Below are 26,592 nucleotides of genomic sequence, written 5' to 3'. Positions count from 1 at the left end.
CCATACCAGGCAACATCCTGGTAAACCTCCTCTGCACCCTCTCCAAAGCCTCCACATCCTTCCTGTAATGTGGGGACCAGAACTGCACACAGTACTCCAAGTGCGGCCGCACCTTCTTCACCACTCTGTCCACCTGTGACTCCACTTTCAAGGAGCTATGAACATGTACCCCGAGATCTCTTTGTTCTGTAACTCTCCCCAACGCCCTACCGTTAACTGAGTAAGTCCTGCCCTGGTTCAATCTACCAAAATGCATCAACCTTGCATTTCCCTGGCAATATGTCTACAATTCCCCAATCTTTCCTCTGGTACAGCTAATTCCTGCAGGAATGCTCTAATATTACTGGCTTTAACTCATTCCCAAAGTCCATATTAGTGATATTCTAATATGAAATACAAACACATTCAGTGACAAGATATTTACCTGGGTTGAAATCATCAGGTTGCTGTTGGCACTTTTTGAAGTGGAATTTCTTGACTGCTATGGGTATTGTGTTATATTTTGCCCTGTATACTGTCGTCCCACTCCCTCCTTGACCCAGGATATGGTCTGTAGCTTCACTCTGTTCTAGACAGCACATTTCCAGAAACAGCCTGTATAACAGCATTAAACATTAGCCCAGGAATAATGCTTCAGTTTTCAAAATACAATTCAGACAAAGACAAACTGAAAGGTAACTATTTATCCAAGACTTACACAACCTGGGGTCCACGGCTGGATTGTGGTCCCAGAATCACAGGTGAGTAAGTGATTGTGTAAGGGGCTCTGCTCCAATCACAGGCTGATACTCTCCTGTGTTTGTGAGCCTATCAGCAGCAAATATGGGAGAGAAACGACCTGTGATTGGAGGAGCAGCAAACACCAACAGAAGTGAGTACGATGCAGAAAAAAACAGAGGTTTGGGGGAGGGTGAAGGAATGGCTGCTGGGACATGGGGGAAGGAGAGTCTGAGGGGGCAATGGAGGAAGGAGAGACTGTGGGAACCACAGAGGAAGGAGAAGATGTGAGTACCATGGGGGAAAGAGAGACTGTGGGGACCTGGCACTGAGATGCTGGCTAAAAGGCCCAGCGGAGATAGAACAGAGAACATAGAACATTACAGCGCAGAACAGGCCCTTCGGCCCACGATGTTGCACCGACCAGTTAAAAAAAAAACTGTGACCCTCCAACCTAAACCAATTTCTTTTCGTCCATGAACCTATCTACGGATCTCTTAAACGCCCCCAAACTAGGCGCATTTACTACTGATGCTGGCAGGGCATTCCAATCCCTCACCACCCTCTGGGTAAAGAACCTACCCCTGACATCGGTTCTATAACTACCCCCCCTCAATTTAAAGCCATGCCCCCTCGTGCTGGATTTCTCCATCAGAGGAAAAAGGCTATCACTATCCACCCTATCTAAACCTCTAATCATCTTATATGTTTCAATAAGATCCCCTCTTAGCCGCCGCCTTTCCAGCGAAAACAATCCCAAATCCCTCAGCCTCTCCTCATAGGATCTCCCCTCCATACCAGGCAACATCCTGGTAAACCTCCTCTGCACCCTCTCCAAAGCCTCCACATCCTTCCTGTAATGTGGGGACCAGAACTGCACACAGTACTCCAAGTGCGGCCGCACCAGAGTTGTGTACAGTTGCAACATAACGCTACGACTCCTAAATTCAATCCCCCTACCAATAAACGCCAAGACACCATATGCCTTCTTAACAACCTTATCAACTTGATTCCCAACTTTCAGGGATCTATGCACACATACACCTAGATCCCTCTGCTCCTCCACACTATTCAAAGTCCTCCCGTTAGCCCTATACTCAACACATCTGTTATTCCTACCAAAGTGAATTACCTCACACTTCTCCGCATTAAACTCCATCCGCCACCTCTCGGCCCAACTTTGCAACCTGTCTAAGTCTTCCTGCAAACTACGACACCCTTCCTCACTGTCTACCACACCACCGACTTTGGTGTCATCAGCAAATTTGCTAATCCACCCAACTATACCCTCATCCAGATCATTAATAAATATTACAAACAGCAGTGGCCCCAAAACAGATCCCTGAGGTACACCACTTGTAACCGCACTCCATGATGAATATTTACTATCAACCACCACCCTCTGTTTCCTATCCGCTAGCCAATTCCTGATCCAATTTCCTAGATCACCCCCAATCCCATACATCTGCATTTTCTGCAGAAGCCTACCATGGTGAACCTTATCAAACGCCTTACTAAAATCCATATATACCACGTCCACTGCCTTGCCCCCATCCACCTCCTTGGTCACTTTCTCAAAAAACTCAATAAGGTTAGTAAGGCACGACCTACCTGCCACAAAACCATGCTGACTATCACCTATCAATTCATTACTCTCCAAATAACTATAAATCCTATCCCTTATAATTTTTTCCAACATCTTGCCGACAACAGAAGTGAGACTCACCGGTCTATAATTCCCGGGGAAGTCTCTGTTCCCCTTCTTAAACAATGGGACAACATTCGCTAACCTCCAATCTTCTGGTACTATACCAGAGGCCAACGACGACCTGAAGATCAGAGCCAGAGGCTCTGCAATCACTTCTCTTGCCTCCCAGAGAATCCTTGGATAAATCCCATCCGGACCAGGGGATTTATCTATTTTCAGACCCTCCAGAATATCCTGCACATCCTCCTTATCAACTGTAATACTGTCTATTCTACTCCCCTGCAACCCAGTGTCCTCCTCAGCTATATTCATGTCCCCTTGCGTGAACACCGAAGAGAAATATTGGTTCAATGCTTCACCAATCTCCTCCGGTTCCACACATAACTTCCCTCTGCCATCTATAACTGGCCCTAAACTTGCCCTAACCAACCTTCTGTTCTTGACATACCTATAGAACGCCTTAGGATTCTCTTTAACCCTATCCGCCAAAGTCTTCTCATGTCCCCTTTTAGCCCTTCTAAGCTCGCTCTTCAACTCCCTCTTAGCCAATCTAAAGCTTTCTAGTGCACTACCCGAGTGCTCACGTCTCATCCGAACATAAGCTTCCTTTTTCTTTTTAACCAACAAAGAAACTTTTTTGGTGCACCACGGTTCCCTAGCCCTACCAATTCCTCCTTGCCTGACAGGGACATACCTATCACAGACTCGCAGTAGCTGCTCCTTGAAAAAACTCCACATGTCGGACGTTCCCAGTCCCTGTAATCTCCTAGTCCAACCTATGTTTCCTAATTCTCTCCTAATAGCCTCATAATTACCCTTCCCCCAGCTAAAACCACTGGCCCGAGGTTCATGCCTATCCCTTTCCATCACTAAGGTGAACGTAACCGAATTGTGGTCACTATCACCAAAATGCACACCAACTTCCAAGTCTAGCACCTGGTCTGGCTCATTTCCCAGCACCAGATCCAATATAGCCTCACCTCTAGTTGGCCTGTCTACATACTGAGTCAAAAAACCTTCCTGCACGCTTTGAACAAAAACTGACCCCTCTAACGAGCTAGAGCTATAACAATTCCAGTCAATATTAGTCAAGTTAAAATCCCCCATAACAATTGCCCTATTACTTTCACTCCTAAGCAGGATTGACTCCGCAATCCTTTCCTCAACCTCTCTAGAACTTTTAGGAGGTCTATAAAAGACTCCCAACAGGGTGACCTCTCCTCTCCTATTTCTAATCTCCGCCCATACTACCTCAACAGATAAGTCCTCATCAAACCTCCTCTCTGACACTGTGATACAATCTCTGACCAATAATGCTACCCCTCCCCCTCTTCTACCTCCTTCCCTACTTCGACTAAAACATTTGAACCCCGGGACCTGGAGCATCCATTCCTGCCCCTGCTCTATCCATGTCTCTGAAATAGCCACAACATCGAAGTCCCAGGTACTGATCCACGCTGCAAGTTCACCCACTTTATTGCGAATACTCCTGGCATTGAAGTATACACATTTCAAACCCTGCTCCACCCCACCTCTGCAATGCCGTGCATTGCAGTCCCCATCCATGCATCCCTCACTTTCAGCCCCACTACTCAGGATCCCTCCCCCCCCCCGAATCAGTTTAAACCTCCCTGCATGGCCTTAGCAAATTTACCCCCCAGGATATTGGTCCCCTTCTGATTAAGGTGTAGACCATCCTTCTCATAGAGGTCACACCTTCCCCAGTACGAGCCCCAATTGCTTAAGTACCTGAACCCCTCCCTCCTGCACCATCCCCTCAGCCATGAATTCAAACCTTCCCTCTCCCTATTCCTCTCTAAACTATCCCGTGGTACAGGCAAGAGTCCAGAGATAACCACTCTGTCAGTCTTGGCCTTTAGTTTCCACCCCAACTCCATAAATCCCTGCCTAATATCCCCTTCCCCTATCCTCCCTATGTCGTGTGTCCCCACATGTACAATAACTTGTGGTTTATCTCCCTCCCCCCTAAGAGTCCTGAATACCCTGTCAGACACATCCCGGACCCCAGCCCCTGGTAGGCAACACACCAACCCTGAGTCCCTACCTTTAGTTCCGACCCTCCTATCTGTCCCCTTAATTGTGGAGTCTCCAATCACAAGGCCCAGTCTTTTACAGCCCCTAACCACCTGAGCTTTCTCACTCGGCTCACCCCCAGAGATCTGCTCTCTATGCTCAGTTGATTCCTCCTCAACTGTAGCCTCCAGCACCGAAAACCTATTATGGAGGGGAACCGCCCCAGGGGATTGTCTTCCCGATTGCTTCTTACCCCTCCTCCTGGCATTGACCCAAGCCTCATTTCTAGGAGTTACTATTTCTCTATAACTCCTATCAACTTCCACCTCCGCCTCCCGAATTATGCGGAGTTCCTCTACCTCCCCCTCCAGCTCCTTTACACGCTCCTCCAGAAGCTGCAATCTAATGCACTTCTTACAACTAAAATCTCCTGAAACACTACTGGATTTCCTCACCACATACATCCCACAGGAGATGCAGCATACTGCCTGAACTGCCATCCCTGAAGCCATTACCAGCAAGAAAAAAAGAAAACAAAAAACTTCCCCACACTTATAATTAGGTTAGAGGAGGATGGAAGGGTGGGATCCTCTACCAGTGTAGAGGATCGGGTATCTCCTCTGCACCAATTTATAGGGCTAGGGGCCCGAGAGAAAAAAAAACTACTACTGAGGGGGAACCACCCAGGTAACTGACTTTTAAAGTTAAAATAAAAACCCTTCCCAGACTCCTTTGCTGCCCACTTCTAGTTTTCACTTTAAACTTGAAAAACTGCTGTTAAAGTAAAGGCCAAAAAATTACACACACTAGCTGACTAATTAAATAAATAAACAATTCAATTAATCTCTTACCAGCACTGCTGCTTTTCAATCACCCCTCTCAGCTTGCTCCAGTGGATCAATGAGGGGGAACCACCCAGGTAACTGACTTTTAAAGTTAAAATAAAAACCCTTCCCAGACTCCTTTGCTGCCCACTTCTAGTTTTCACTTTAAACTTGAAAAACTGCTGTTAAAGTAAAGGCCAAAAAATTACACACACTAGCTGACTAATTAAATAAATAAACAATTCAATTAATCCAATTAATCTCTTACCAGCACTGCTGCTTTTCAATCACCCCTCTCAGCTTGCTCCAGTGGATCAATGAGGGGGAACCACCCAGGTAACTGACTTTTAAAGTTAAAATAAAAACCCTTCCCAGACTCCTTTGCTGCCCACTTCTAGTTTTCACTTTAAACTTGAAAAACTGCTGTTAAAGTAAAGGCCAAAAAATTACACACACTAGCTGACTAATTAAATAAATAAACAATTCAATTAATCGCTTACCAGCACTGCTGCTTTTCAATCACCCCTCTCAGCTTGCTCCAGTGGATCAATGAGGGGGAACCACCCAGGTAACTGACTTTTAAAGTTAAAATAAAAACCCTTCCCAGACTCCTTTGCTGCCCACTTCTAGTTTTCACTTTAAACTTGAAAAACTGCTGTTAAAGTAAAGGCCAAAAAATTACACACACTAGCTGACTAATTAAATAAATAAACAATTCAATTAATCTCTTACCAGCACTGCTGCTTTTCAATCACCCCTCTCAGCTTGCTCCAGTGGATCAATGAGGGGGAACCACCCAGGTAACTGACTTTTAAAGTTAAAATAAAAACCCTTCCCAGACTCCTTTGCTGCCCACTTCTAGTTTTCACTTTAAACTTGAAAAACTGCTGTTAAAGTAAAGGCCAAAAAATTACACACACTAGCTGACTAATTAAATAAATAAACAATTCAATTAATCCAATTAATCTCTTACCAGCACTGCTGCTTTTCAATCACCCCTCTCAGCTTGCTCCAGTGGATCAATGAGGGGGAACCACCCAGGTAACTGACTTTTAAAGTTAAAATAAAAACCCTTCCCAGACTCCTTTGCTGCCCACTTCTAGTTTTCACTTTAAACTTGAAAAACTGCTGTTAAAGTAAAGGCCAAAAAATTACACACACTAGCTGACTAATTAAATAAATAAACAATTCAATTAATCTCTTACCAGCACTGCTGCTTTTCAATCACCCCTCTCAGCTTGCTCCAGTGGATCAATGAGGGGGAACCACCCAGGTAACTGACTTTTAAACTTAAAATAAAAACCCTTCCCAGACTCCTTTGCTGCCCACTTCTAGTTTTCACTTTAAACTTGAAAAACTGCTGTTAAAGTAAAGGCCAAAAAATTACACACACTAGCTGACTAATTAAATAAATAAACAATTCAATTAATCTCTTACCAGCACTGCTGCTTTTCAATCACCCCTCTCAGCTTGCTCCAGTGGATCAATGAGGGGGAACCACCCAGGTAACTGACTTTTAAAGTTAAAATAAAAACCCTTCCCAGACTCCTTTGCTGCCCACTTCTAGTTTTCACTTTAAACTTGAAAAACTGCTGTTAAAGTAAAGGCCAAAAAATTACACACACTAGCTGACTAATTAAATAAATAAACAATTCAATTAATCCAATTAATCTCTTACCAGCACTGCTGCTTTTCAATCACCCCTCTCAGCTTGCTCCAGTGGATCAATGAGGGGGAACCACCCAGGTAACTGACTTTTAAAGTTAAAATAAAAACCCTTCCCAGACTCCTTTGCTGCCCACTTCTAGTTTTCACTTTAAACTTGAAAAACTGCTGTTAAAGTAAAGGCCAAAAAATTACACACACTAGCTGACTAATTAAATAAATAAACAATTCAATTAATCGCTTACCAGCACTGCTGCTTTTCAATCACCCCTCTCAGCTTGCTCCAGTGGATCAATGAGGGGGAACCACCCAGGTAACTGACTTTTAAAGTTAAAATAAAAACCCTTCCCAGACTCCTTTGCTGCCCACTTCTAGTTTTCACTTTAAACTTGAAAAACTGCTGTTAAAGTAAAGGCCAAAAAATTACACACACTAGCTGACTAATTAAATAAATAAACAATTCAATTAATCTCTTACCAGCACTGCTGCTTTTCAATCACCCCTCTCAGCTTGCTCCAGTGGATCAATGAGGGGGAACCACCCAGGTAACTGACTTTTAAAGTTAAAATAAAAACCCTTCCCAGACTCCTTTGCTGCCCACTTCTAGTTTTCACTTTAAACTTGAAAAACTGCTGTTAAAGTAAAGGCCAAAAAATTACACACACTAGCTGACTAATTAAATAAATAAACAATTCAATTAATCCAATTAATCTCTTACCAGCACTGCTGCTTTTCAATCACCCCTCTCAGCTTGCTCCAGTGGATCAATGAGGGGGAACCACCCAGGTAACTGACTTTTAAAGTTAAAATAAAAACCCTTCCCAGACTCCTTTGCTGCCCACTTCTAGTTTTCACTTTAAACTTGAAAAACTGCTGTTAAAGTAAAGGCCAAAAAATTACACACACTAGCTGACTAATTAAATAAATAAACAATTCAATTAATCTCTTACCAGCACTGCTGCTTTTCAATCACCCCTCTCAGCTTGCTCCAGTGGATCAATGAGGGGGAACCACCCAGGTAACTGACTTTTAAACTTAAAATAAAAACCCTTCCCAGACTCCTTTGCTGCCCACTTCTAGTTTTCACTTTAAACTTGAAAAACTGCTGTTAAAGTAAAGGCCAAAAAATTACACACACTAGCTGACTAATTAAATAAATAAACAATTCAATTAATCCAATTAATCTCTTACCAGCACTGCTGCTTTTCAATCACCCCTCTCAGCTTGCTCCAGTGGATCAATGAGGGGGAACCACCCAGGTAACTGACTTTTAAAGTTAAAATAAAAACCCTTCCCAGACTCCTTTGCTGCCCACTTCTAGTTTTCACTTTAAACTTGAAAAACTGCTGTTAAAGTAAAGGCCAAAAAATTACACACACTAGCTGACTAATTAAATAAATAAACAATTCAATTAATCCAATTAATCTCTTACCAGCACTGCTGCTTTTCAATCACCCCTCTCAGCTTGCTCCAGTGGATCAATGAGGGGGAACCACCCAGGTAACTGACTTTTAAAGTTAAAATAAAAACCCTTCCCAGACTCCTTTGCTGCCCACTTCTAGTTTTCACTTTAAACTTGAAAAACTGCTGTTAAAGTAAAGGCCAAAAAATTACACACACTAGCTGACTAATTAAATAAATAAACAATTCAATTAATCCAATTAATCTCTTACCAGCACTGCTGCTTTTCAATCACCCCTCTCAGCTTGCTCCAGTGGATCAATGAGGGGGAACCACCCAGGTAACTGACTTTTAAACTTAAAATAAAAACCCTTCCCAGACTCCTTTGCTGCCCACTTCTAGTTTTCACTTTAAACTTGAAAAACTGCTGTTAAAGTAAAGGCCAAAAAATTACACACACTAGCTGACTAATTAAATAAATAAACAATTCAATTAATCCAATTAATCTCTTACCAGCACTGCTGCTTTTCAATCACCCCTCTCAGCTTGCTCCAGTGGATCAATGAGGGGGAACCACCCAGGTAACTGACTTTTAAACTTAAAATAAAAACCCTTCCCAGACTCCTTTGCTGCCCACTTCTAGTTTTCACTTTAAACTTGAAAAACTGCTGTTAAAGTAAAGGCCAAAAAATTACACACACTAGCTGACTAATTAAATAAATAAACAATTCAATTAATCCAATTAATCTCTTACCAGCACTGCTGCTTTTCAATCACCCCTCTCAGCTTGCTCCAGTGGATCAATGAGGGGGAACCACCCAGGTAACTGACTTTTAAAGTTAAAATAAAAACCCTTCCCAGACTCCTTTGCTGCCCACTTCTAGTTTTCACTTTAAACTTGAAAAACTGCTGTTAAAGTAAAGGCCAAAAAATTACACACACTAGCTGACTAATTAAATAAATAAACAATTCAATTAATCCAATTAATCTCTTACCAGCACTGCTGCTTTTCAATCACCCCTCTCAGCTTGCTCCAGTGGATCAATGAGGGGGAACCACCCAGGTAACTGACTTTTAAAGTTAAAATAAAAACCCTTCCCAGACTCCTTTGCTGCCCACTTCTAGTTTTCACTTTAAACTTGAAAAACTGCTGTTAAAGTAAAGGCCAAAAAATTACACACACTAGCTGACTAATTAAATAAATAAACAATTCAATTAATCTCTTACCAGCACTGCTGCTTTTCAATCACCCCTCTCAGCTTGCTCCAGTGGATCAATGAGCCTTTGGAGGGTTGGGAGTGATGGTAAAGGCTGATTGGTGCATGAGAGGGCGAGAGAGAGAGAGAGCAAGAGTGTGCGTGTGTGAGAGAGAATAAGCTTGTGTTACAGAATATGATTGTGAGAGAGTGCGAATGTGCAAATGCAAGTGTGAGAGTGAGGGTGTGAGAAAGGGTGTGTGTGTGTGTGAGAGCGAGCGAGCTTGAGAAAGAGTGAGCGTGTAAGAGAGAGAATGAAAGAGTGTAAGAGAGAGATTGTGTGGGAGTGAGTGTGAGAGAGAGACAGAGCGAGGTTGATTAAAAGACAACCAATTTTCCCTCACTGCCCAACCTCCCCCCCCCCTCCACCCCCATGTCTGACCCTCACTCTCCCCCCTTACCCATTTAAAACATTTTTTAAATCAATTGTTTTTTGAGGTTACAAGAAAAAATACAAGTGTTTTGTCTTTTTAAAATCAGAGCCAACATCAGAATGAAAATTTCTGAATCCCAATCGATCTTTATGAGATTCCCACAGACTCCTTACCGGGCTGGGAAATCAGTCATAAAGAGTTCAGGAACCAATTCCTCCAGCGATACCGGTTCTGCTGGGTGATTTGGACACTTGATGTGTGTGTGTCTGATGGCAGTCAGTAAGCAGTCTTCCATACTGAAGTAGTGCAGGCCCTGATCCTGGGAGTGGATTTGTGTTTCCCCGTTGGCTGTGGGGGTGCAGTGAGGGCATGGAACGTACTGCTCCACCAGAGGAGTTCCATCAGCTTCAGTGGCTGTCAGAGCTGTTGGAGATACAAAGGGTTAATAGCCAAACGTCTGGGAGTTACAGTGAGAAAACAACAATGTAGACTGACAAAAATACTTTAAAATAGCAAAGGATTAGAATAAACTCATAACTGCATAGTGATTGTTTAAAATGTATTTAAATATCGGAATAGAATGGAATGGTGACAGGGTAAACTGAGGCACGTGATAATCTGTTGCATTCTCTCAGGAGCAAAACAGAGTGTGAGTTGTAGAGTCTGAGTTTGGGGAGGTTTCAAAGAGGAATGTGGAAGGAAATGGGGTTGGGTGGAGAGAGGGTGGATGCAGGAAGGTCAGAAGGGTGAGGGTAGGCAGAGGGAGGTTGGTGTAGAGGAATTGAGTGTAGTGGGAAGGAGGCACGGACCTCCAACAGGGGAGTGGGGCTGAAATCTGAGATGGGAATGCTGGTCTCGGCCCTCTGACGGGTGCTGGAAATTCTGCGTGTGTCTCCACGTCAGGGCCTGTAGCCAAGGGAACGTCAGAACATCTGTGATTATGGGCTACTTTAATCTGCATATAGATTGGGAGAGTCAAATTAGTCAGTACAATAGAGGAGGAATTTCTGGAGTGTATACGGGATGGTTTTCTGGAGCAAGACGTTGAGGAACTAACAAGGGAACAGGACATCTTGGACTGGGGGTTGTGCAATGAGAAAGGATTAGTTGGCAATCTAGTTGAGAGAGAACCCTTGGGGACAAGTGACCATAATATGATAAAATTCTTTGTTAAAGGTGGATAATGGTGTAGTTGATTCTGAGACCAGGGTCCTAACTCTTAATAAAGGTAACTATGACGATATGAGGCATGAATTGGCCATGTTGAACTGGGAAACATTATTGAAAGGAAAGACATTGGACAGGCAATGGCAGGCAATTAAAGAATAAACAGGTGAACTCCAGAAGTTGTTTATTCCTGTTTGGCGCAAGAGTGGTAAGGGAATTGTGGCCAAACCATGGTTTACAAGCGAAATTAGCGACAGTATCAGATTCAAGGAAGAAACTACAAATTGGCAAGAAAAAGCAATAAGCCTGAGAATTGGGAGCAGTTTAAAATTCAGCAAAGGAGGTCCAAGGGATTGATTAAGAAGGGAAAAATAGAGTATGAAAGTAAGCTAGCGAAGAACATAAAGCTGCCTGCAAAAGTTTCTATAGCTATGTAAACATAGAAACATAGAAAAACTACAGCCCAAACAGGCCCTTCGGCCCACAAGTTGTGCCGATGTAAGGGGAAAAAGATCGACAAAAACGAATGTAGGCCTCTTACAGTCAGAAACAGGAGAATTCATAACGGGGAATGAAGAAATGGCCGAAGAATTAAATTCGTACTTTGCTTCAGTCTTCACAAAGGAAGACATGAATAATGTGCCAGAAGTGTTGAGAGAAACATGTTTTAGTGAGGAGCTGAAGGAAATCAGCATTAGTAGAGAAATGGTTTTGGGGAAATTGATGGGATTGAAGGTGGATAAATCCCCAAGTCCTGATAATCTCTATCCCAGAGTACTTAAGGATATGGCCCTTGAAATAGTAGATCCATTGATGGTTATTTTCCAAAATTCTTTGGACTCTAGAATAGTTCCTGCAGATTGGAGGGTAGCTAATGTAAGCCCACCAGAGAAAACAGGGAACTATAGACCAGTGAGTTTAACGTCGGTTCTGGGGAAGTTGCTAGAGTCCATTATCAAGGATTTCATAGCTCAGCATTTGGAAGGCAGTGGTATAAACAGACAAACTTAGCATGGATTTACGAAAGGGAAATCATGCTTGACGAATCTATTGGAATTCTTTGAGGATGTAACTAGTAGAGTTGACCAAGGAGAACCAGGGCATGTGGTTTATTTAGACTTTCAGAAGGCTTTCGACAAAGTATCACATAAGAGACTACTATGTAGAGTTAAAGCACATGGGATTGCAGGTAATGTCTTGAGATGGATAGAAAGCTGGTTAGTAGATAGGAAGCAAAGAGTTGGCATAAATGGGTCTTTTTCTGATCGGCAGTCAGTGACGAATGGGGTTCTGCAGGAATCTGTGCTAGGACCCCATCTGTTCATCTTAAATATTAATTGATTTGGAAGCGGCAACTGAATGTACTATCTCCAAATTTGCAGATGATACAAAGTTGGGTGGGAGGGTGAGCTGTGAGCAGGATGCAGAAATGCTTCAGTGTGATTTGGACAGGCTGAGTGTGGGCATCTGCATGGCAGATGCAGTATAATGTGGATAAATGTGAGGTTATCCACTTCGGTAGCAATAATAGGAAGACAGATTATCACTTGAATGGGTGTAAATTGAGAAAGGTGGATACTCAACGAGACCTTGGAGTCCTCGTGCATCAGCTGCTGAAAATAAGTACGCAGGTACAGCAGGCAGTAAAGAAGGCAAATGGTATGTTGGCCTTCATTGGAGTACAGGGATAGGGATGTTTTGCTGCAATTGTATAGGACGTTGGTGAGGCCACATCTGGAGTATTGTGTGCAGTCTTGGTGTCCTTATCTGAGGAAGGATGTCCTTGCTATAGAGGGAGTACAGAGAAGGTTTACCAGGCTGATTCCTTCGATGGCAGGTCTGCCATAGAGGAGAGGCTAAATCGGTTAGGATTATATTCATTGGAGTTTAGAAAAGTGAGAGGCTATCTTATAAAATTCTAACTGGATTAGACAGGGTAGATTCAGAAAGAATGTTCCCAATGGTGGGGGAGTTCAGAACTAGGGGTCATAGTTTGAGGATAAGGGGTAAACCTTTTAGAACTGAGGTGAGGAGAAATTTCTTCACCCAGAGGGTGATGAATGTGTGGAATTCACTACCACAGAAAGTAGTTGAGGCGAAAACATTGTCTCATTTCAAGAAGAAATTAGATATAGCTCTTGGGGCTAAAGGGATCAGGGGATATGGGAGGAAGGTGAGATTAGGACATTGAATTCGATGGTCAGTCATGATCAAAATGAATGGCGGAGCAGGCTCGAAGGGCCAAATGGCCTTCTTCTACTTTTAGTTTCCATGTTTCTATGTAACTGATGGCTCCACTAGCCCCAGGAAAATTCTTGCTGGACAGGAACTGACAACTTGTTCCATTCCGAGCCTATCAACAACCACAAACTGTCTGGACATGGTGATGGTTTCCAATCAGTGGACCAAGCAGGATTCCTGTTTCTGTGATCAATGTAACTCATGTTAGTTCCTCTGGCAGCTCAAAGTGTTTATTATTTTCGTTGTTCAGCTTCTGAGGGTGATTGAGGGGGAACCTGTGGAACTCTGTCCCCACACAGATTGCAGCATTTAAAAATTGGCTTGAGAAAAAGAAATTTGGGAACCAAAGATCTTGCAATCTAATTACTTTAATTTTAAAGAAAGTTTATTTATTAGTCACAAGTAAGGCTTACATTAACACTGCAATGAAGTTACTGTGAAATTCCCCTAGTCGCCACAGTCAGACAATGTTTTCGCCTCAACTACATTCTGTGGTAGTGAATTCCACACATTCACCACCCTCTGGGTGAAGAAATTTCTCCTCACCTCAGTTCTAAAAGCTTTACCCCTTATCCTCAAACTATGACCCCTAGTTCTGAACTCCCCCACCATTGGGAACATTCTTTCTGTTCGGGTCAATACACCTAACTAACATGTCTTTCAGAATGTGGGAGGAAACCAGAGCACCCGAAAGAAACCCACGCAGACACGGGAGAACATGCAAACTCCACACAGACAGTGACCGAAGCCAGGAATTGAATCCGGGTCTCTAGTGCTGTGAAGCAACAGTGCTAACCACTGTGCTACTGTACCGCCCACGTTACACGTGGTCAAAATGTGAGAATAAAATATGTGCAGGTTAGGTGGATTGGCCACACTAAATTTCCCCTTAGTGTCAGGGGGATTAGCCAGGGTAAATACGTGAGGTTATAGGGATAGGGCCTGGATGGGATTGTTGTCTGTGCAGGCTCGATGGACCAAATGGCCTCCTTCTGCACCGTAGGGATTCTATGAAAGGGTTGCATTTCTATAGCACCTGTCACAACCTCTGGGTGTCCCAAAGTACTTCTGACTCGTAGTCACTGTTGCAATCCAGGAAGTGGGACAGCCAATTTGTGCACAGCAAGCTCCCACAAACATCCCACAGATAATGACCTGATCATCAGTTTCAGATAAGAAGATAAGAAATAGTAACAAGAGTTGGACATTCAGCCCATCGCGATATTCCACCATTCAATAAGATCAGGGTTGAACTTCTGCACCAATTCCACTTCCCTATTTTATCCCCACATCCCGTACTTCCCTTAATTCCCAAGAACCTATGATCTGTCTTCCATTATATTCATCGACTAAAGATCTCCAAGGTAGAGATTTCCAAAAATTCAAACCTTCTGAGAGAAGAAATTACTCCTTAACCTCAGTCCTAAATGGTTGACCCCTTATGGTGAGAGGGTCCAGCCAGGGGAAACAACCTCAGTGTCTGCCCTGCCAATCCTCGAAGAATTTTACACACTTCAATGAGATCACCTCTCAATCTTCTAAACTCCAGAGAATATTGGTCTATTCTATTTAATCTCTGCTCATAGTCCAACCTTCTCACTGCATGAATCAATCTAGTGAACCTTTGCTACACTTCCCCTCTTAGGGAGGTATCTCTTTCCTTAGGAAGGAGACCAAAACTGTACACAGTGCTTCAGATATGGGTCAATGTGATTGCAGCAAGACCTCTTTGATCTTGTATTCCAACCACCCTTCTGCAATAAAGTCTATCATACCATTTGCCTCTGTATGGTAACTTTTTGTGATGTGTACAATGCCAAACAAATCCCTCTGAATAAGAACATTTAATAGTTTTTCACCACTTAAAAAATATTTGACTTTTCTATTCTTTCTACCCAAGTGGTTAATTTGACATCTCCCTATATGATACTCCACCTGTCAGCTTCTTGTCCAGTCACTTAATGGGTCTATATCCCTTTGCAAACTCTTTGCATCCTCTTCACAGCTTACTTTTCAACTTGGTTTTGTAATACCAGTAAACTCAGCCTCTCATCAGAATAGAGATTGGAAATAGCTAAGACCCAAACATTGAACCTTGCGGTATTCACCCGAAAATCGATCTTCTAATATCTCACCTCCAAATTTACAAGTCCTAAGCTTGTGCAACAATCTTTCCTGTATTCCCTTATTGAATGCCTTCTGAAAGTGTTGACTGAAGATAAATCTTGGCCAGGACATAGAGGTAACCTCACTACCCTTCTATACAGAGTGCACACACGAGTGCAATGGGATTGCTTATGTTAATCAGGGAGTCAGGTGACACCCTGGTTTAATAGCTCATCGCTCTTCTGACTGTGCAGCACTCCCTCAGTACCAAGCTGGAGATCTGCCTGGACTATGTGCTCAAGCTTCTGGAGTGGGATTTGAAACCAACACCTTCAGGGCTCAGATGAACAGTGTTACTCACTGAGCCAATTTTAAATATTGTAGAATAGAATCCCTACAGTGCAGAAGGCGGCCAATTGGTCCCTCGAGCCTGCACCGACCACCAATCCCACCCAGGCTCTATTCCCGTAACCCCACATATTTACCCTGTTAATCCCGACACAAGGGTTAATTTAGCATGGCCAATCAACGTAACCTGCACATCTTTGGACTGTGGGAGGAAACCCACTCACCACTTTGCCACCATGCTGAGCCATGGCACAGTGCATTAGTGGCACCGAACTACATATGTTACACCCCTCTCTGGGCCTTACCTGGAAACCACTGATCAATCAGACAATTGACGTGATCAGTGATGAATGCGACAGCTGAGAAATCCCGTGTTTCGGATTGGCAATTGATTTTTATTCCTGCACTCTTCTTCCTCTTCCAGTTCACCTCAGAGGACTCCACGCTGCAGGGAGGAAAGGACTTGTTGAGTTTCAAGGATTATGTGCAGTCAATGTCAGGGCTAATTTCAGTTTTCGAACAGCACAGTCTCCAGTGTTCCTTATCTAGTGGAAACTTCCATAGCAATGCAACTAATCATGTGATTACCTTAGAAACCCACCATCGTAGTTCACCTGCAAACCTTCTTGCCAATAAATAGTTTGATTTCTTCGTACTCTGAAAGTGCTGCAGCGATTGCGACGGTGTGATCTTGTGAAACTGTAAATCGAGGTCCGATTTACTCTGCCTCGCTTTGGATTCTTTTCATTCTCAAAGAGCTGGTCAACAAAACAAACAGGAAAAGTTGGCAAGAAAATCATAAGATGTAGGAGTAGGAGCAGAAGTAGGCCATTTGGCCCATCCAGTCTGCTCTGCCATTCAATCAGATCATGACTAATCTGATCTGATAATCCTCAACTCCACTTTCCCAAATTTATCCCCATAACCCTAGATTCCCTTATTGTTTAAAAATCTGTCTATCTCAGCCTTGAACATATTTAATGACCCAGCCTCTACAGCCCTCTGTGGTAAAGAATTCCACAGATTCACTCCCCTCTGAGAGAAGAAATTCTTCCTCATCTCTGTCTTAAACGTCTTAATGTGAAGATGCCGGCGTTGGACTGGGGCAAACACAGTAAGAAGTCTCACAACACCAGGTTAAAGTCCAACAGGTTTATTTGGTAGCAAAAACCACACAAGCTTTCGGAGCGCTGCCCCATCATCAGGTGAGTGGGATTTCAGTTCACAAACAGGGCATATAAAGACACAAACACAATTTACAAAATAATGGTTGGAATGCGAGTCTTTACAGGTAATCAAGTTTTAAAGGGTACAGACAATGTGAGTGGAGAGAGCGTTAAGCACAGGTTAAAGAGATGTGTATTGTCTCCAGACAGGACAGTTAGTGAGATTTTGCAAACCCAGGCAAGTGATGGAGGTTACAGACAGTGTGACATGAACCCAAGATCCCGGTTGAGGCCATCCTCATGTGTGCGGAACTTGGCTATCAGTCTCTGCTCAGCGACTCTGCGCTTTCGTGTGTCGTGAAGGCCGCCTTGGAGAACGCTCACACGAAGATCAGAGACCGAATGCCAGTGACTGCTGAAGTGCTCCCCAACAGGAAGAGAACACTCTTGCCTGGTGATTGTCGAGCGGTGTTCATTCATCCGTTGTCATAGCGTCGGCATGGTCTCCCCAATGTACCATGCCTCGGGACATCCTTTCCTACAGGGTATCAGGTAGGCAATGTTGGCCGAGTTGCAAGAGTATGTACCGTGTACCTGGTGGATGGTGTTCTCACGTGAGATGATGGCATCCGTGTCTGTGTACCACAAGCCCACGGATAACCTCACGATGCTCCACTTCTCCAGCTTCCACCCTAAACACGTTAAAGAAGCCACCCCCTACGGACAAGCCCTCCGTATACACAGGATCTGCTCAGATGAGGAGGATCGCAACAGACACCTCCAGACGCTGAAAGATGCCCTCATAAGAACAGGATATGGTGCTCGACTCATCGATCGACAGTTCCGACGCGCCACAGCGGAAAACCGCACCGACCTCCTCAGAAGACAAACACGGGACACGGCGGACAGAGTACCCTTCGTCGTCCAGTACTTCCCCAGAGTGGAGAAGCTACGACATCTTCTCCGGAGCCTTCAACATGTCATTGATGAAGACGAACATCTTGCCAAGGCCATCCCCACACCCCCACTTCTTGCCTTCAAACAACCGCACAACCTCAAACAGACCATTGTCCGCAGCAAACTACCCAGCCTTCAGGAGAACAATGACCACGACACCACACAACCCTGCCACAGCAACCTCTGCAAGATGTGCTGGATCATCGACACGGATGCCATCATCTCAGGTGAGAACACCATCCACCAGGTACACGGTACATACTCTTGCAACTCGGCCAACGTTGTCTACCTGATACGGAGCAGGAAAGGATGTCCCGAGGCATGGTACATTGGGGAGACCATGCAGACGCTACGACAACGGATGAATGAACACCGCTCGACAATCACCAGGCAAGAGTGTTCTCTTCCTGTTGGGGAACACTTCAGCGGTCACGGGCATTCGGCCTCTGATCTTCGTGTGAGCGTTCTCCAAGGCAGCCTTCACGACACACGACAACGCAGAGTCGCTGAGCAGAGACTGATAGCCAAGTTCCGCACACATGAGGACGGCCTCAACCGGGATCTTGGGTTCATGTCACACTATCTGTAACCCCCACGACTTGCCTGGGCTTGCAAAATTTCACTAACTGTCCTGTCTGGAGACAATACACATCTCTTTAACCTGTGCTTAATGCTCTCTCCACTCACCTTATCTGTACCTTTAAGATTTGATTACCTGTAAAGACTCGCATTCCAACCATTATTTTGTAAATTGAATTTGTGTCTTTATACGCCCTGTTTGTGAACAGAACTCCCACTTACCTGACGAAGGAGCAGCAAGCGCTCCGAAAGCACGTGGCCTTTGCTACCAAATAAACCTGTTGGACTTTAACCTGGTGTTGTCAGACTTCTTACTGTGTGAAATGTCTTACTCAGATTATGCCCAGGAGAGTTGCTCTTGCAGAGCCAGCACTGACTCAATGGACCAAATGTCCTCTTTTCAGGCTGTATCAATTCTGAGTTTATAATTCACCTCCTGGTGTCCCAGAGATATCAGGAGCAAAATTTCAGGTTGATGACATAAGAACATAAGAAATAGGAGCAGGAGTAGGCCATCTAGCCCCTCGAGCCTGCCCCGCCATTCAACAAGATCATGGCTGATCTGAAGCGAATCAGTTCCACTTACCCGCCTGCTCCCCATATCCCCTAATTCCCTTATCGATCAGAAAACTATCTACCCGTGATTTAAACATATTCAACGAGGTAGCCTCCACCACTTCAATGGGCAGAGAATTCCAGAGATTCACTACCCTCTGAGAGAAGAAGTTCCCCCTCAACTCTGTTCTGAACCGGTCCCCCCTTATTTTGAGGCTGTGCCCTCTAGTTCTGGTTTCCCTTCTAAGTGGAAAGAATCTCTCCACCTCTACCCTATCCAGCCCCTTCATTATCTTATATGTCTCTATAAGATCACCCCTCATCCTTCTAAACTCCAATGAGTACAGACCCAATCTGTTTAATCTCACATGACCTTTCATCACTGCTCGACAATGCTACAAAAGTCTGAGGTCACGTACCAACCGATGCAAGAACAGCTGCCATCAGACTTTTGAATGGACCTACTTTATATGAAGTTGATTTTTCTCTACACCCTAGCTATGACTGTAACACTATATTCTGCACTCTCTCCTTTCATTCCCTATGAACGGTATGCTTTGTTTTCACTGTATACTAATACATGTGACAATACTAAAATAAAAAAAAACAAACAGCTTTGAATGTTTGAAAGGTCAGCTCTGTTTCTCTCTCTGAACAGATACCACCTCAGCTGTGGCACTTCCTACATTCCTCATTTCTATTTTGGAATTCTAATATCTATTTCGCTATTTTTAAGAGGAAAGTCACAATCTAATTCAGAGTGAAAGATTCAACTTTCCATATCAATTGTGATGTATGATTGAGATTTTAACTTTAGTTAGTAAACATCATGACAAAGAACCTATTTTTTCCAAAGTTAGCCTTTGATGAAGAAGGATGCCTCCTGCTTTCTGATTGCTGGCAGTGTGAGCAGGTCGAGGGGATAATCCACCCAGAATTCTTCACTCAGTGACATTAACATTTCCACGATAGAGAATTTGTCCATCCAATCACAGCCAACTGCAAATAACTCCTTCCCTTCTTCTTCCCACTCCCTTGTCTCACCCAACCCCTTCCCCAAGCACATCGCCTTTCCCCAATCTTCCTTTCTTCCCCACCCAACTCTCCCTCCCTATCCCTCCCCTCCTTTCACAGGAGCGGAAAATTGACCGAAATGGAGGGGGAGGAGAAAGGGGAGAAGGTGGAGAGAAAGAGAGAGAGAAGGTGGAGAGAGGGGGAGAGAGAAGTAAGAGAAGGTGTGGAGTGATGAAAGAGGGAGGGGAGAGATAGATTGAGGAGGAAGAGGTGTGTGAGGAGAAAGACAAAGGAAGGAGAGGGGGATGGAAGAAGGAGATTGGGAGAAAGGAGGACGAGAGAAGGGAGATGGGGGAAGCACCCCAAAGTGAATCTGAAAATTTGGACATGCCTGAAGCCCTCTCTTTATATAACTGCATTACACGTGGCAGAGGTTGCAGTGATGGCTGGCACATTATAACAACATTCCTAATGAGATCTAATCCAGTGTCTAACAATAGGTTAAAGTGGCAGATTTTGGGGAATCCTTGGAAGAGAACTTGGCCAAAGATCTGAGGTCTCTGTATAAAATCCAGGAACTATGAGCAATGATCAGCCCTGGAAAATCTCTCTCTATACAAGTCAGTTTGCAATGTGGGTCATACCTGGGCATCCATCTCCGCCAGGCTCATCAAAATGCGGGCAATAAACCTCTGCCAGAAACCAACGGGCACAAAGTTCATTTTGAAAAGTCTCTGGATGGTGTTGGTGCTCTTGGCCCTCAGATTACCAAATTCCAATCCTGGTTTCGGTGGCAACAGGTGTGGGAGGAGGTAACTGGAGAGAAAAGTACAGCCACATCCATCAGCAGAAATGACTTCCTCTTCAATCACATTCATCACATTCTCAGTCTTGTCAAAGTGACCGCTCCAAACTCTATCCCCTTCCTGATTGGTCATCACAGATAACTTCACAAAGAGCAAGTGGGCATTCAGCAGATAGTTCAGCCAAAGGGATTGGTGATTCACACTTTCAAAGTTAGCAACAGGGACGCACTTAAATATGTTGTGGTTATGTAACTGGATTAATAATCTAGAGAATGAGAGTTCAGATCCCATAATGGCCATTTGAAAATTTGAGTTTAGTTTAAAAATCTCGAAATAAAAAGTTGGGATGTGCGAGAGTGTCCATGAAGTTGTCAGATTGTCATTAATAAATTGCTTCTTTAGGGAGAGCAGCCATGCTTCCTCCATCTGCTCTCCGTTTTAGTCCAGTCAACACCAACGCCTTGTCTCTGACAAGGCCGCGCAGCCAATTCAGTTTCATCAAAGCGTGAGATGAAGCGGTTCAAGGCCCATCACCACCAGCTCAGGGCTGAGGAGAATGGGTAGCAAATGCTGCTCCTTCCACCACATCCTGAGGATGAAGCTACAAAGGCTGGCACTTTGAGGTAGTAATCAATCCGTTATGTCAGAGTGTTTGGATAGCGTCACACAGTGCCAGGATTTAACGGATGGGACAAAGCCGTGGAAGAATTTAAAAATGACGACAAGAATCTTGAAGTGACTTGTCTGGGCTGAGGGCATCCGTGACCAGGTCAGGGTGATAGTCACATGGACCTTCTGGGAGAGGATACGTGAAGCCCTCAATCAGATTAAAGTTATATCAATTGGAGCAGAAACCAGGAACTTTACAACCTTAGAGAGGTCAGTCTTTGAGGGTACAGGTTAACCACTGGTTTACTGCTGTGGCTCACTGGGTAGCATTCGCATCAATGAGTGGTCAGATTGTGGATTCCAATCCGGCTCCAGAAACCCAAGCACAGAATCAAAGCTGATACTCCAGTGCAGCGGGGCGGGAGGGCTGCGGTGGGGCGGGAAGGCTGCGGTGGGGCTGGAAGGCTGCGGTGGGGCTGGAAGGCTGCGGTGGGGCGGGAGGGCTGCGGTGGGGCGGGAAGGCCGCAGGATGGTGGAAAAAGGCCGCAGGATGGTGGAAAAAGGCCGCAGGATGGTGGAAAAAGGCCGCAGGATGGTGGGAATGCTGCATAATGGTTGGAAGGCTGCATTTTCAGAGGTCCTGCTTTTTGGATGGAATGCTAAAACTGTGTGCTCAATATGTGTGTGTTCAAAAAAAATCCAAATGTTAACGTGGATTAACCAACGGGAAACAAAAACAGCATCCATTTTAACAAAGCAAAATGTCTCAGTGCATTTGACAAGGACAATATCAAAGAAAGAACAATACTGAGCCAAAAAAGGAGATATTAGGAGAGGTGATCCAAAACTTCCTTAAAGAGGTAGTATTAACAATAAGTTGTATTTATATAGCACCTTAAACACAATGAAAGGAGCAAAGGCACCTTAGAGGAGTATTATATGATTCTCAGCCACATAAGGAGATATTTAGCAGAATAAATTATCAAATAAATTTATTACAGTAAGGATATAATTAAAGTAGAAAGAGTGCAGAAAAGATTTAATAGGCCTTGATGGTTTGAATTATAAGGAGAGGCTGGATAGACTGGGACTTTTTTCCCTGATACATAGGAGGTTCAGGGGTGATCTTATAGAGGCCTATAAAATAATGAGGGGCATAGATCAGCTAGATAGTCAACATCTTTTCCCAAAGGTAGGGGAGTCTAAAACTAGAGGGCATAGGTTCAAGGTGAGAGATATAAAAGTGTCCAGAGGGGCAATTTTTTCACACAGAGGGTGGTGAGTGTCTGGAACGAGCTGCCAGAGGTAGTAGTAGAGGCGGGTACAATTTTGTTTTTTAAAAAGCAGTTAGCTATATGGGTAAGATTGGTTATGAGGTATATGGGCCAAACGCGGGCAATTGGGACTAGCTGAGCGGCATAGACAAGTTGGGTCGAAGGGCCTGTTTCCATGCTGTAAACCTCTCTCTCTCTCTATCACCAAAAACATGGACAAAGTGATAGGTTCTAAGGGGTGTCTCAAAGGAGGAAAGTGAGCTGGAGAAGTGGAGAGGTTTAGGGAGTGAATTCTAGAGCTTGGGATCTAGGCAATCCAAGGCTCGGCCATTGGGGAAGCCAGAATGAGATGAGTGCAGAGATCTGAGGGACATGAGTTGGAGGAGATTACAGAGACAGGGAGGAGTGAGCCCATGGCGGGATTTTAAAACAAGCATTTTAAAATCAATGGGGGCGACATGGCGGCAGAGCGGTTAAATTGCTGCCTCACAGCACCAGGGACTCGGGTTCGAATCCAGCCTTGGGTGACTGTTTGTGTGGAGTTTGCACGCTCTGCTTGTATCTGCTTGGATTGCCTCTGCTGTTCCGGTTTCCTCCCACAGTCCAAAAATGTGCAGGATTGGTGGATTGGCCATGCTAAATTGCCCCTTAGTGACCAAAGATATGTAGATTAGGGGGATCAATGGGATAAAAATGTGTTGTTACAGGAATAGGCCTGGGTAAGATGCTCTGTTGGAGAGTCAGTGCAGCCTTGATGGGCTGAATGGCCTCCTTCTGTACTGTAGTGATTCTATGATGTTACATAACTAGTACCAGTGTAGGTCAGTGAGCACAGAGATGATAAGTGAATGGGACTTAGAGCTAAGCCAAAGCCAACAGAGTATTGGATGACCTCAAGCTGACAGAGGGTAGAATATACAAGAGCAGCCAGGAGTGTGTTGGAATAGTAGACGTTACAAAGGCACGAATGAGGTGAGCTGACTGTGGATGATGTTGGTCAATGCTATGGAGGTGAAAATGGGCAATTGTGGGGGTGACTTAAATATGAAGTCAGAAGCTCACCTCAGAGTCAGATACATGTCACCGAGGCTGTGAACCCTGGAATCAGGTCAGTTCAGTGCCACCAAACTGCACAAGAGTGGAGGGACATTGGAGGAGGGGGGACATTGGAGGAGGGGGGACATTGGAGGAGGGGGGACATTGGAGGAGGGGGGACATTGTGTCCGACTGCTGCCAGGGAAAGGGGTTGAGTCGGTATCTAGGGAACAGGGTTTGGGACAGGGATTGCAATGGCCCTTCCCAATATTTAACTGCAGGAAGTCCCTGCTGACCGAGTGCTGGATGGTGGAGAAGCAGTTTGATAACTTAGCAACAATGGGGGAATTGAGCGAGGTGGTGGTGAGGTAGAATTGGGCGCCATCAATGAACAGGTGAAAACTAACCCTGTGTTTTGCATAATGAGGGGCAGCATGGAGATGAGAAATAGGAGGGAGCCAAGGAGAAATCCTCAAAGTAATAATGTGGAAACAAGGGGAGAAATCATCACAGCTTATACTCTGGGCACCATCGGATCGATAAGAATGGAATCAGGTCAGTTCAGTGCCACCAAACTGCACAAGAGTGGAGGGACATTGGAGGAGGGGGGACATTGGAGGAGGGGGGACATTGGAGGAGGGGGGACATTGGAGTAGGGGGGACATTGGAGGAGGGGGGACATTGGAGGAGGGGGGACATTGGAGGAGGGGGGACATTGGAGGAGGGGGGACATTGGAGGAGGGGGGACATTGGAGGAGGGGGGACATTGGAGGAGGGGGGACATTGGAGGAGGGGGGACATTGGAGGAGGATGGCATGGTCAACAGTGTCAGAGGCTATGGGCAGATTGTAATGGACAAGGAGGGAAAGTTTCTCTTGGTCACAGTCACATAGGGTGTGATTTGTGACTTGGATAAGAACTGTTAAGTATCCTGGAGGAGGAGATAGAGGTCGAGAAGCCGAGAGATTTAGGGAGGGAATTCCTCAGCTGAAGTGAAATAAGATCAGGAACGTCGAATTGCAAGAATAGAATAGAATAGAAGAATAGAATCCCTACAGTGCAGAAGGAGGCCATTCGGCCCATCGAGTCTGCACCGACCACAATCCCACCCAGGCCCTACCCCCACATATTTACCCACTAATCCCTCTAATCTACGCATCCCAGGACTCTAAGGGGCAATTTTTAACCTGGCCAATCAACCTAACCCGCACATCTTTGGACTGTGGGAGGAAACCAGAGCACCTGGAGGAAATCGAACCCAGGACCCTGGAGCTGTGAAGCAGCAGTGCTAACCACTGTGCTACCGTGCCGCCCCACGAATATCGAGATCTCGTGTGATTGGAGGAGATTACAGTAACAGAGAGGAGCAAGGCCATGAATGGGCATTTTAAAATCAGGAAGCAATTTACCTGTTGCTCGCGATTGGAAGTGCAATCTCAAACTTGGCTAAAAATTGGAAATACTGTTCCTCAGTTTGCTCTGTGAAGCCAGTTCCAACCAGCAGCGCTCTGAGCTCCGTCACCTGTATGATGCCATTCTTGGCAAGAGAGCGTGAGGCTTTGAGATTGATAATTCTCTCCAAGCACTCAGATAACCAGACTGGATGCAGGAAGTAGAGGTTGCGCAGGCCATGGCTGGTGTCTGGGAAATGCAGCAGGGCTCCAGTCTCAATCAGGAAGGAAAGGGCTGCCAAACAAACAGAGACACATTAGTTCACCCCAGGTGCTGGCCTATTATCATGTTGTCCTGAAGCTTTCCAATCGGAAGATGATTGGTTTAATTTGGGCTTTAATGGTTTCTATTTGACACTTACTGAAAAAAGTATCAAGGATGTCAAGGAAATGTACAAAAAAGCAAATGTTGAATTTTTACTCAAATACCAAGATGAAATACCGGTCTGAAAATCCTCAAAGTCCTGGATATCATTGTCGGGAGTCTGCTGCACAATCTCCTCCAGTTGCTGGTCAGTTAAATATTGGACCTCGTTGCTATTGCTTCTTCTCTGTTGTTCTTTCAGGACAGCATTCAACAGATTGAAATAGCTCTTTGGTATCTGGAAGAAAGGCCAGTGTGACCAGTTCACAAAAACTCACATTTCTACCACTCCTTTCATAGCCTCAGCACATCTTAAAAGTAGAGACAATCAAGTACTTCTGAAGTGTTGCAACGTCAGAAGCACGGCAGTGATTTGGCACACAGCAAGATCCCACAAGCAGCAAGGTGAGATTCTGCTCGTGATGTTGAGTAAGGGAAAACATGGCCCAGGACAATATTTCCTGTTTTTCTTTGAACTTGGACCCTTTTACATTCACCAGAGAAGACAAATGGATTAACATCAGTTTAACATCTCATCCAAAAGACGGTACTGCAGTCAACCTAGACTTTGTGATCTCATCTCCGGAGTGCGAGTTGAACCCAAATCTCTGACTCACAGATGAGTGCTGCCGATTGGTATTTTACTGAATAGCTTGGCACAGTGGTTAGTACTGCTGTCTCACAGATCCAGGGACCTGGATTCAATTCTGGCCTTGGGTAACTGTGTGGAGTTTGCAAGTTCTCCCCGTGTCTGCTTGGGTTTCCTCTGGGTGCTCCAATTTCTTCCCACAGTCCAAAGATGTGCAGGTTAGGTTGATTGGCCATTTTAAATTGCCCCTTAGCGTCAGGGGGACTAGCAGGGTAAATATGTGGAGCTACAGGTACAGAGCCTGGGTGGGATTGATGTTGGTGCAGGCTCGATGGTTGAAAGGCCTCCTTTT

The 26,592-nt window shown here is 44.7% G+C and overlaps 1 protein-coding gene across 1 annotated transcript in view; it reads right to left on the bottom strand.

The window, feature by feature from the left end:
• lrrk1 (leucine-rich repeat kinase 1) overlaps positions 1 to 26,592 on the bottom strand; it is a 207,451-nt gene that overhangs the window by 49,497 nt on the left and 131,362 nt on the right. Inside the window, exons 19-25 of the mRNA XM_078241595.1 lie at positions 25,730 to 25,889; positions 25,246 to 25,522; positions 20,757 to 20,928; positions 16,430 to 16,599; positions 16,147 to 16,286; positions 10,153 to 10,402; positions 425 to 594 (exon numbers count right to left, since the gene is read on the bottom strand). Coding sequence (XP_078097721.1) covers positions 425 to 594; positions 10,153 to 10,402; positions 16,147 to 16,286; positions 16,430 to 16,599; positions 20,757 to 20,928; positions 25,246 to 25,522; positions 25,730 to 25,889 — 1,339 coding nt within the window. The remainder of the gene's footprint in view (positions 1 to 424; positions 595 to 10,152; positions 10,403 to 16,146; positions 16,287 to 16,429; positions 16,600 to 20,756; positions 20,929 to 25,245; positions 25,523 to 25,729; positions 25,890 to 26,592) is intronic.

Source organism: Mustelus asterias, chromosome 24 (genome assembly GCF_964213995.1).
Source record: "Mustelus asterias chromosome 24, sMusAst1.hap1.1, whole genome shotgun sequence".
NCBI lineage: Eukaryota > Metazoa > Chordata > Chondrichthyes > Carcharhiniformes > Triakidae > Mustelus > Mustelus asterias.
The sequence above is the reverse complement of the archived record's forward strand: the minus strand, read 5'-3'. Positions and strand labels throughout refer to the sequence as shown.